This window comes from Prinia subflava, chromosome Z (assembly GCF_021018805.1).
Source record: "Prinia subflava isolate CZ2003 ecotype Zambia chromosome Z, Cam_Psub_1.2, whole genome shotgun sequence".
Classification (NCBI taxonomy): Eukaryota; Metazoa; Chordata; class Aves; order Passeriformes; family Cisticolidae; genus Prinia; species Prinia subflava.
The window spans coordinates 76,016,121-76,028,178 of record NC_086283.1 but is presented as its reverse complement, the minus strand read 5'-3'; the positions used below and the strand labels follow the sequence as shown (position 1 = coordinate 76,028,178).

Genomic DNA, 12,058 nt, shown 5'->3' with positions numbered 1-12,058 from the left:
TTCAATATTATTCAATATACGTTGTCTTGCTGTTGCAGAAAACAAAAATAAGATCTGTCTCTAGCCTTCACAAGTATTAAAGCATAATTGTATTGTTTTTTCTAATTGTTTGTGCAACTCCTTTAAGGCATTGTAAGCTCCAGGAAGAAATATATCGGCTAAAATCCCATGGTTCTATACCTGCAGAATGGCATTTTTCTGTCCTAAGAATGCTGCAGGCAATTCTACACCTACCAAAAAGGTACTATGAAATCACTGATGACAAAAAAAGGATACTTAACACTTTAGTATTGAGAGAAACACACAAACTCCATAGAGAAATAAGTAAATTCAGACCTTATTTTAGCTACTCTTCAGGAACTGAACTGGAATAATTTCCCCTAGCTCACCAAAACAGCTAAAAAGAGAGGCAGAGTAAGTTGCAAGAAGGGGTACACGAGAAGGGGAATAGAAAGAAAATTAAAGGAAGGCTTAAATTCTGAAGATGTCTTGCAAATCATTTTGTTCTACTGTCTAGAGAAGCACCAAGTTACCACCTCCTAGGGCAGATCAGACATTTGACTTACTGAAAGCCACATCTGAGACTCTAAGTGTATATATATAGTATATATACTATATATATTATAATATTTATATACTATAATATAATATAACTATATTAAAGAATAAAAAATTACACCCTGTGGCAATGAGATCCAAAGTCAGAGCTCTTCTGCACAAGGTATGCCTGATTTTACCCACCCTGAAACCCAGTGTGCCTTTTTCTTTGTGTATCTCTTTAGTGCCACTCATACTTTGTGACATTTCCATACCAAACTCTAGGCATAGTCATGGCATTTCTTGCCATCTCTTTGCATTAATTATTTTTGTTTTGCTTTGCTGTGGCTTGTAATGTGGTAGTATGCCAGCCTTCCTTTTAAGTGGTCTGAAACCTTTTACGACTTAATTAAACTAATATGATACTTACTCATCTGGTTCTTTTCCACCACTAGGCACCCTTTTTTTTTTTTTTTTTAATTAAATTCTCCTGATGACAGATGCAAACAAATTACTGCAGTTGTTCTACACATCTGAAAAATACAGAAAATTTTAGGTGTCTATCTGTGATTTTATGCAGTTAGGTCCGGGTTTTAACACTTGAGATTGATGACAGCTCTTGCTTCTCATCCAGGTGGATTTCAGTGCTCTTACCTGACTCAGGAAGGTGCATACTTGTCTGTTTCTCCAAGCTGTCACACAGAACAGGTAGATTCATGTGAAGAGCAAATGTGGCAAGGTTTCAATTGCAGTTTTTGCTGATCTCCTTCAGGCCCTAGTTACCCAGTTGTTATGGACAGAAATCAGGTAAACCTCACTAGTGTGTGTTTTGAAACGGATGACACTAAGTGCAATTAAATAAGATACATTAAACTTTCATTCTGCTCTCTTCTTCATGTCATTCAGCAAGACAATGGCAGATTTTGGTTGAGCTTGGCTGTTTTTTGCATGTACCATTGAGCTATGGGTTTGACGATCAAAATCAACACGTATATAGACATATTGAAAACCACAGCCCCACAGGTAACTGCGTCCAAATATTATATATACTTTAATCAAGCTTATGGTGGGGAGGGAGAAGGAGACCATTGCTAGTGAGTGGCACAAGAAATAAACGCTTCTCCGCTATTTCGCTATGTAAGCCTATCAAATCCCGGAGGGAATTCCTACAAGGCATTTGTGTACCTGCTGCCCCAGTACTCCGGCAGCAGCTGGGTGTGCGGGCCGGCAGGTGGGCCGGCCGGGCCCGGGGCGGGCGGGGCCGCCTCTCCGGTTGCCAGGTGAAGCGCGACGTCCCCGCCTCCCCGCGGCCAGCGCGCAGCCCCGCGGAACGCACGCAGGCGGCTCGGCTCGGCCCGCATCGCCTCGCCTCGCCTCGCCTCGGCTCGGCTCGGCTCGGCTCGGCTCGGCGCGCACCGCCCCAGCCCCGCCGACCCCCGCCATGGCGAACGCCATCAAGAAGGGATTGTTCTGCCCCAGCGTCGTGAGGAAGAACTGGCTGCTGCTGAGCACGGTGGCTGCCGTACTGGCGGGTGAGCGCGGGGGCAGGCAGGGAACGCGGCGCCGCCGCCCCCCGCCCGGCCTTGCCGGCACGGTATGGCCTTGCCGGGCGCTGGGGTGGCGCGGTGGGGCCAGGGGGCTGCGCGGCCGCAGGGCCGTGCTAACCACCCACCCGAAAGGCGGGCGAGGGCGGCCGGCCGCTCTTTCCCGGCATCGCCGCGGCCGCGGAGAGCACTCGCGGAGAGCACTCCCGCAGTGTGGCGGTGCCGCGGCGGCCGGGCGAGAGCGGGGCTGGGCGAGGGGGGACGCGGTGCTCGCAGCCCCGGGCGGGGGCGGGTCCCGGGGCCGCCTGGCCGCGCCGGCCCCTGCGCGCGTCCCGCTGGCCCGTGTGGCAAAGGTTGGTGAGCGGCGGGGTGAGACCGCCGTGTGGAGAAGGCGCCCGGGCGCCGGGGCTGTGCGCTCTCCGTACTGCGGGTCCCCGCGGCGGGCTGCGCCCCGGGTGGCCTCTGCAGCCCTTGCGGGGAACGAGGCCCCTGCCTATTGCGGGTGTGCCAGTGGCAGCCCCGCCGAAGGAGGCTACAGGGCCGGAGAGCGGTGGAGGTGGCTTTGTGGGGCTTCCGATGGCCCAAGCGAGCCGTACGGCTGGAAGAGTTTGGCAGTGCCGCCCAGCTTTCGGAGGGGTTTTCGGGGGTGAAACGCCTGGCTGTGCCAGCCGGCTTTCAGAGAGGTTTTCAGGGCCATCAGTGTAAAGACAGCAGGATTTCTCCCCTGTACGTCAACAAGTTTCTGAAGGGGAAGCGGGTCGAACGCCATCTTACAAGTGGACAGAGGGCAGAGAAAATGTGTCAAGTTTTGTAGATGAGGCTTTTCTGTAGAGCATAATTTTTGGTCCTGTTTGCACACCTTATTTCATTTTCTCCTGGTTATTATTTGGAGAGCCTTGTTTAGTTGGAACCTTGTTCACAGTGGAGAAATGGTGCAACAAATACTTCCTTAACTTGCTGCTTGAGTCTCTTTCAGATGACTTTTCTGCTAATTTGAACTTTGGCTGGACCATGTCTATTTTGCTGCAAATTTGTTCAGAAGATAATTATTATTTGGGAATTCCACCCAATTATTTATAAGCTGTGATCAGAGCTGTGCTTACGTGTACATGTGGATTTTCCTCAATGCATTCAGTATTTGAAAGATCTCTGGATTTTTCTCACCTCGTTCAAAAGGGAAAGATTTTCGTGAGTTTTGTATACCAAGTGCTAGGGGCCTTGCTTTGAAAATCTGACTCTACAACTGGAGGAGTGTGTTTATGTGTCTGTGTTTACGTGTGTAGAGTTGCTTTTTCTCATACTCCTGTCAGATACTCTTCCAGGAGATGATGTACTTACTTCCAATTTACAGAAGTGGTTAAGAAATATTCCCCTCTCATTATCTTCTGCGACTGTAGTTAAAATTGAAGAGTGTGATGTGATTCTACAGGTGCAATGTTCTGAAATTAAATTTCTCTGAGAGCCACAGAGTATGACAATGCTGGAGCTGTGAGGACAATTGACCCCAATTCCCCTAATAACCAATAGGAATTCCCAGTGAAAGAACAGGCTCCCAACACTTGCTGTGTCCTTCAACTTCTCTGTCTGGTACACTGTAATTAACAGTCCATAACTCAGGGGAGCTCTATAATACTGTCAAAGAGAGACTTCATAGTAATTCTGGGAGCCTTGGACCAAATTACCTTTTGCAAGGAACTGTGTGTCTGCAGCATTTCCAGTATTTCTCAAAGCTGAATAAAAAGAACAGTGAAACCTTTGTAAAGATGGAGTTAAATGATAGATTATTATTTTACTGCAGCATGAAGAAAGTTTGTAATATACCTAGAGTCCACAAACCCTTCATAATTAAATGTACATATTGATTATTTTTTAATATACCCTGGGAAATTTGTCTGAGGTTTGTTGATCTAGTTAGTTTGAAAGAACAATGTAGCATGAGCAGAAAAGTGGCACATCATTTTGAAAGAAGAAAATAGGCTTTTCAGAAATGTATGGAAGAAACAAGTGCATCAAGCTGTGAAAATATGCTGTGAAAGTTGTCCAGCTGTCTTGCAGAGTACCTGATATTCCTACACTATCATATGGAATCGTGATTTTTGCTCATCATTATCAGAGCCATGTTCAGCATCCAACTGAAATATGCTTATCTTTGCTAGAGCAACCCTTACTTGAGCTGAAAAGTTTTCCAGATTGTCTATGTGCATCTCTGAAGAGACAGGAACAGACAGAAACCCTTCAGAATTCTGAACACTATTTCCTTCTAGAATAATTATTTTATGCTATATCTTAAGCATTCAACCTCATGCCTATCCTTTCCATTTTCAAAAATACCAGAATTTCTTCCATAGCAGTGAGTGTTCAAATCTGTACACAAAGTATCCTGAGTGTCATGTCTTTTGGGTGAAAACACATGAATGTATATTCAAAGAAAACAAAATTTGAGGCTCAAGTGGTCATTTTCCTTGTCTTAGAAGAGAGTCAACTTTAGGCCACCAAGCTGATGTGGAAAGATGTATAATCAGCAGAGCATCAGCCTCACACAAATACCTGCAAAAGGTGTATCTTGCATCTTTTTGTTCTGCTGGCCTTACTGAGCCCAAGGCAATTGAGCTAACAAAAGCAGTTTAAAAGCTAACTGGTTTCAAGTGCCTCTCCAGCCCTTTATATAGAAAGTTACATTGTTTCCCGATTACACAATCAAGCAAAATAAACCAGAAATATCCCTGAAAATTACTCACCCTGAAACAGGTGTCCAAAGGGCAATTGCATAGGAGAGTTTAAGTCACACTTCACAGGTTTCTCATGGAGTATTTCTCTTTTGTCACCACTTTTGCAACACAGACAAAGCAGTCATGAAAGTAAAAGGCTGATTATGTGTAAATACTTGCTCATTAGTCTGTGTGTCCTAGCCTCGTTGCCTGTAATACCGCGCAGTTCTTCAGCAGAACAGCTTTTTCATAGTGTGGAAATTAAAGTGTATGTGATTTATATATGGTACATATAGTCCAAGGCACTGAGTTGCAGTAACATGCTGTACTGGAGCCAAGATCATTTTACAGTATCAGAAATTATACACAAGGTGAATTTTTTTATACTGGTAATTTTGAAATCTATTGGCTTTTTTTTTTTTTTTTTTTAAACGCTTAATTCAGTGTCTGTCATTTCCTCAACAGACTCAGAACTTCAGATACTTCTGAGCCTGTCTGTGACTTGAGATCGGGCTTTTCTCAAGAGCACGTGTGTGGGACACTGAAATTGTTGAGGTATTCGTGCGGAAGTGTGAGAAATACGATATTGAATGATAAAGAGGGAGGAAGCTAAGGGCACGTGCGCTGCCATTACCTTCCTCCATCGTTCTCCTCTTCACACGTGTTCAAGGTCCTCACGCTGTACGCCTCAGACACCTCGAGAAGGGAACCTTGGTGCCGTCCCGAGCGGCGGGCTGGCGGCGCAGGGGCTGCGGGAGCTGTCCGAGGTGGCTCGGGGAGAGCGGGACCGGGCGGCGGGAGAACGTGCAACAGTTCAGCGGTGATGTAAGGCAGGGATGGAGTAACAGAGACGGCAGGGTTCAGGTAGTGACTTTAGAGCATGCCTAAATACCTGACTTTTCCACTTCTGAAATGAAGCGTCTGCAGGATCAGATGCTTTGCTTGTGCAGTTCCATTGTTGAAAGATTCAGGCTGGCATCAGACTTCCTTTTCTCCCTGGATTTCACAGTGAGATTAAAGTATGCATAGTTCCTGTTGTAACACCAGCACTGCAGAAACTTTGAGTGTTGTGACTATAATGACTAGCCAGAGTTTGGTAAGTGCAGGAGCCACTGAATGTCCTGTTTTGTGTTTTATGATATTCCCCTAGCAGTTTACATGCCTTTATTCTCTATAATATAATGGAAGTTATTATCTTCTATTATAATATTAAGTGGTAATACTATAAGTAATTATAAGAATATTTCTTTGTTACTAGACAAGTCAGGTGCATTCACGCGTGCTAATTGAAGGGCTATGCGCCCTCTGTAATCGGACAGGAGGGGACTTTACAGCTGGTTTTAATAGCAGTAGTTCTGCATTACTGGAAGCCCACTAGTGCATTCCTACAAGAGTGAGTGTCTCATAGGGTGAAGACAACAACAGAACAATTAGTAACCTATCACTCTGTTGATGGCCTTCTCTGTGCAGAAGGCCACTTGAATCCAGGGAGCTCACCATATCCCTGAGTTTCTTTTGTAGACTGCATTCTCTAAACCCCAAAGACCTATAAAGTCTTTCTGACAGTAAGCTGCTTCTGTGTCTGGAAAATGCAATTTAAATAGCAAAAGCCCATTCCTGATATGAGGTAAGGTTTCACCATTTTCCATTTCTCCCTCCTCACACCCTTATCAAAAAGTGGCCTATTATCTTAGTTTATACTGTCTTCAGTACCATTTCTTGCTTGCAAAATACAGTGGTAAGATTCCAAACAATAAAGCAGATTTATAGTTTATTGAAATACACTAGCAAAACCAGCAGGAAAGAAGTTAAGGGGAATATAATAAAACAAAAGAATTATTGCTTTATTTCTGACAAGTACAGTTGTAAGCCAAGCATTCAATTCCTTTCTTGAATTTTGAAGCATAGCATTTCAGTAATTTGGAATTTATCAAAAATGAAGGCCAGACCTTGAATCAATGTGGTAGTGTGGAAAGAAGACTCTTTTCTTCTTGCTGTGCCTCAGAACAGCATACATGATACTTATGGCTTTTCATGCCTCTTTAGACAGTGATGATTCTTATGTCGGTATTTCTCTGTAACACTTGCCAACAGTTTAATATATGATGGGATCTCTTCAGAAATGTATGAAACAGCAGTTTCTGAGAAAATGTCTGAATTTAATTTTAACAATGGAAAGTAAAATGCAAAATGACAAATAATTTCATCTGAGAGTTTCACATACCACTGAGGATCAAAAATGCTCTAAGCCAGGAAGTCAGCCAGTGAAAGAATTCAAAGGTAATTGAAGTTAAGCATGATGCCTCTTTTGGTCTTGAACTGCTTTGAAGCAAAGAAACCCATCTTTTATTTCTTCTTCTAGCATATAAAGTTTTCGTGGTTTATTATTTGTTTTAACACAGTCTCTGGGTTTCACTTCATGTGAGTGAAGTGAAACTATCACTAGAGCTGAATTTTTAAATCTTTGGAAAGGGTGAGCCTAATATCAATTTACACTCTGCAAAGTCCCCAGACTACCAAAGTCTACCAGTATTGTTTTTACATTTGAAGCAAGAACACCAATACTAGTATCAGGAAAAGATTTACTCTGTCCAATTTCCCGATACTATTAAGGAAAGATACAACAATGTGATTGCAACAATTTTTTTTCTTTTATATTTGTATTTTAGAAACAAAGCATAAAGATAATGTCCAGGTTGAGATACTCACAAACAACAGTTGCACTGCTTGGAATTTTTTTTTCCCCCACAGATGCCCCGTAGAATTTGTGCAAGGCATTTATACTTATAGTCCCACAACATTATCTTGTGCAGTGAGAACACATCTATATCACATCTGTGTTACATCTGAGCATCAGGGCTGTATTGGAGTCAGTGTTTCAAATTTCGTGGTTCTTTCATGCTTTTGGAATGGCAAACAACCTGGCATTGCCTAATCTGAGCTAATTTTCTGGGTCATGTATCTGATTTTTCAATGCTTTGATGTTTTCATTAGTTTCACAATAACAATGTTTCTGCATGTTACTATCTGTGTATCTTTAGTGTCCACTAAATTGCCTTTCCAGCTGCTTATCTCAGTAACAATCATTCCCTTGCTCTTCCAGCAAGGGGAGAGCTAGAACAGAATGTCCTGTTTACTGTCCTTTTCTCTCATCAAAGAAGCAATAACAAGGGTCAGAATCTGGCAGATATTTCCAGTTAGTAGCCTTTCACCTTTCTTATACCACTGCTAACCATTTAGATTCTTGTGTGTTTTAGGTGTCTTAAATGAAGATGCATTTTTCCTGATGTGCTCTACTGAGCTAGTATCTCTTGGGCTATCCATGTACAAAGGTGATTATATAGCTTTGGGATAGCAAGCAAATATTGTGGAAAGAGAACAGAAGGTCAGTGGGCTTTTACAAGGAAGAGTGAGAAATACTTAGTTTTGTGTAGGGCATTGTAGTGGTGCAATGGTGCTGTAGTGTGTTGGGCTGTATAAGCAAAACATTAGGTGCTACAACTGGAGGACATTTCTGAATGTGAATTGAATGAATGAAAGGAATTTCTGAAATTACTGAGAAAAGAGGTCTAAACAAAAGCACTGCTTTATAAAATGTAGTATATGTGAAGACATTATGGAAGCAGTAAGACCTATACATGTCTGGATGAATGCATAATTAAAGAAGGCTCACACATAGATCAGTGAGATGAAGGAGAAGGGTAGTCGTTTTAAAAGTGATATTTTAAAGTAAGGGTCATAAGGAAGGTCTGCAGAAGAAGACAGACAAGTTACTCTTGTCAGCTTACCTTTCAATTTTACTGTAGAACACAGGAATATGAGATAGAAGGATACCCCCTGGGTTATCATATCTAGCCTCTGCTGCTTCAGGTTACACCTTTGTAGATAAAATTCTGTTACATATCATGCTCCATCTTAAAGCTGGATAGGCTATTTGATGCTGTATCTGCCAAGGAAGCTGTATTCTTCAGTCTGATGGTTAAAAGCCTTACAATTTTCACTGTAAGTGTATTTAGTTTCACCATGCATCCAATAATTAAAATATCACTCTATTGTTAGTATTCACCTTGCCTTCATTCCTGAAGGTCCAACACAGGGAGTAGTCACTGTCTACCTGAACTTTACTCACACTGCAGTCAGATGACAATGTGTTACTTTGTGTGAAGGAATTTACAATCACTGCACCCTCAACAGGATAATCAGAGAGTATAAGGGGGTCTCACCATGGCAGAGATGGTGACTCATATTCTCTCATATTCTCATATTCTCTTAGACATTGCTGCTAAATATTTTTCAGTAAACCAAGAGGTGATGTGGGAACTTTCTTCTGGAAGATTTCTGAGAGAACTTTCTTCACATGTCTTTGTAAGAAGCCAGTAGTTTGGATAACTCAAGCAACCAGAGAATTAATATTAGTTGCCATGTAATTATAGCCCTGAAACTCTATACCTTAGTGGTTGCCTGCAGTTTTCTAAGAATCTTCATTTTTCAGTCAACATCAGTATATTTATTGGAAGGTACATTGTCAAGTACAGTGTAAAACAGTAAAATGTGTATCATTAGAAAGTATTAAAAAAATGGAAAAAGCTGAAATAACACATTTATAAGCACTAGTAATATATTCTTCCACACTCCCTCTCTTAGTGTTCTATGGTTGGCATTCTTTGCACTAAGAGACAGCCACGGATAACAGAAACTCTATGGAGAGAGCCGACAAAATTTATTAGTAAAATATTGCTAAAGGACTGAGAACGTATCACACTGCAAAAATCTTCCCTGCCCATGCTGCAATTTGACATGTTTATATTGAATATTTTGTACTGTGTCTGAAATCAAGTCAGTGAACTTTGTTTGCTAGCCTTTTCAGTTCCATGATTCATCTGGTGTGAAGTTAATCCAGTTAAGATCCAAAATGATAGAATTAGTCTGTCACATGTGTGCAGTGTATAATGTGAAGTTATGAAGAGGCTAATCGCTTAGTTAATAGCTATTGCTACAGTACAATTAAATACCAGGTTTGAACAATGTGACTTTTTTTTTTCTTCTTTCAGTTCAGTGTCAAAGCAAAATTCCTGTAATTCCCACACTATCTATCAGTATCAGCCAGGGTCACTAACTCTGCTTCAGTGAAAAGGAGTTTCCATATTATGAAATTCTGAGAAAACAGGAAAATAATTTTTTTCAGAGCACTACATGTACTACAGATAATTTTACAAAACAGATTATTAGTTCTACAAAAATATATGCTGGATTCCTTTTCTCACTGTCTTTACGGTTCATTCTTAAGGACACATAATAAAGTCAGTGGGAGTTGAAGGTGATATGCTGTTTCTTCTGTGTCATACACATTGATGGAGACATCCCTGTCCATTAAAACTGTGCATCCCAAACAAGTGTTCTCATCCATGAATGCAAATAACATGGGGGAGTCCTATCTGTTAGATAACAATTTTTTTCTGTTTTATATTCTCTTTCAGTGAGAAATAGAAGCAGGCATGTCTATGTGTGGAGCTTGGTTATCTGTTTCTAAATTGTTCTGTTTTTGAAGGTAAAGAAAGTAAAGGGCCATGTTATCATGCCACCTTCTTACCAGGGATGTAATCAGGTTCTGAAGAGCAACTAACCCACAATGGTAATGATGTAAAACAAATAAGTACAAGTGCATGTCCTGAGCAGATTCAGATACTCAGGGTTTCTGAGTGTTCAGATTCAAAATCTGTATTTTGTTGACCTCACATAATTATTCAAAAAAGGCTTCAGGGTTTAGCTGTCACTTCCTGAAAAATTGTAAATGGCCTCCACAATGAGTTGCTTAGAGGGCTGCTAAATGGCCAGCACATTTTTTACAAGTTTACAATAGCTGTAGAATAATCTATGACACACCCCATGTGTGCTAGTGTAACTGAACCCAGAGATTATGGGAGTTTTTTAGCCAGAGTTTCGGGAGGTTTTTAACTAATTTTCAAATCTATGTCATGAACTGCAGCAAGGTACTTGAAGAAAAATGTAGTAGCTCTATAATTGTTCCCATACAAAAATTTTACCTTTTTCCTTAGACAATATTTCAGAAAGAATAGCAGTACCAAATAGCAAAAATAGAATAGCAAACTCCAGGTGAAGATCAGATTGCAATAAATTGTTGTTCACCAGATAGCCAGATGTCACAGAAGTCATTTTGTAAATAGACAGAAACCTTTACATAATAGCTTCCCAAGACACATTTTACCTAATTTAAGTAGTGGACTCACTGAACATATATACACAGGCCAGACTGATTTTGCCACCTTATTACACAAAACCATCATCTCCTAGGTCCTATAAAGCCTCAGGCTTGGTAGATGTGATGGATCTAGTGCATCATACAGCAGAGCCAGTTGCAGGTGCTAGCTAACCCCTTGCAGCACTCTCTGCTCCCCTTTTTCTATGTAACACATTGAAAACTGGCTAATCCTATAGAGAGAAACACGTATTGCCTCTAGCTTTTTAAGCTGGGATTCTTTGAAATATGGGTGCTGATGGGTTTCACTTGGTGTGCTTATATTCAGTGATTTTTTCCTGCTCTGTTTTTCTTGTCTCGTTCTTCTCATCCTCGCTTCACTTCATTTGTATTTACAGCCTCTCTTTGAAGGATTTTCTGTCTGTTACCAAGCTTATAAAAAGTCTTATGTGCTACCTAGGAGAATAGTAACAAGGAGTTAGGGCATGTGTTGTTTCTTACGGGTTCTACTGGAGAATTGTCCTGTGGCCTTCATTGTGCATTGCAATCCCAGGAACCTAGACTGCACCTTTCACTTGCTGTCTTGGTGGCTGCCGGGAGAGGAAATGTGGACACCATGCTATACAGCATGTGGTGCACTATTCACGGTTACAAGGATATATTTTCCTTAAAAAATTTAAAATATGGGATTGTAGAGTTTATTCCACCATCATTCTTCAAATCTGCCCAATATCGCAGAAATTGGGAGCCTAAGCAGTGTGTATCATTGAGCTGTAAGTAATGGATTGCTCTTGTGCTAAAAATCATAACCTAACTTAGCTACGTGGACAAGAAGGTAAAGCAAAGAGAAGAGATGGGAAAGAAATAAAACCAATTTATCATGGACAAGAAGAAAGGTGGAGTGGTTGAAACAGGAAAGATGAAGAGGGCAAGCAGGAAAAGTGATGTTTTGATGTTTTGCTCTTCAAAAGGTAGAAGAAAATTATACATCAAAAAAAAGAAAAAGTAGAAAGACGAATCCTAATATATAGAAGCGGCTTTGCAGACTATAC

The 12,058-nt window shown here is 41.4% G+C and overlaps 1 protein-coding gene across 2 annotated transcripts in view; it reads left to right on the top strand.

The window, feature by feature from the left end:
* The first annotated feature begins 1,733 nt into the window (after nucleotides 1–1,733).
* SLC1A1 (solute carrier family 1 member 1) overlaps nucleotides 1,734–12,058 on the top strand; it is a 50,682-nt gene continuing 40,357 nt past the window's right edge. Inside the window, exon 1 of one of the 2 annotated variants that reach the window (XM_063422859.1) lies at nucleotides 1,734–2,069. In XM_063422859.1, the coding sequence (XP_063278929.1) occupies nucleotides 1,979–2,069 (91 nt within the window). In that variant the 5' untranslated portion in view covers nucleotides 1,734–1,978. The remainder of the gene's footprint in view (nucleotides 2,070–12,058) is intronic. The other variant, XM_063422858.1, reaches the window with a different exon arrangement.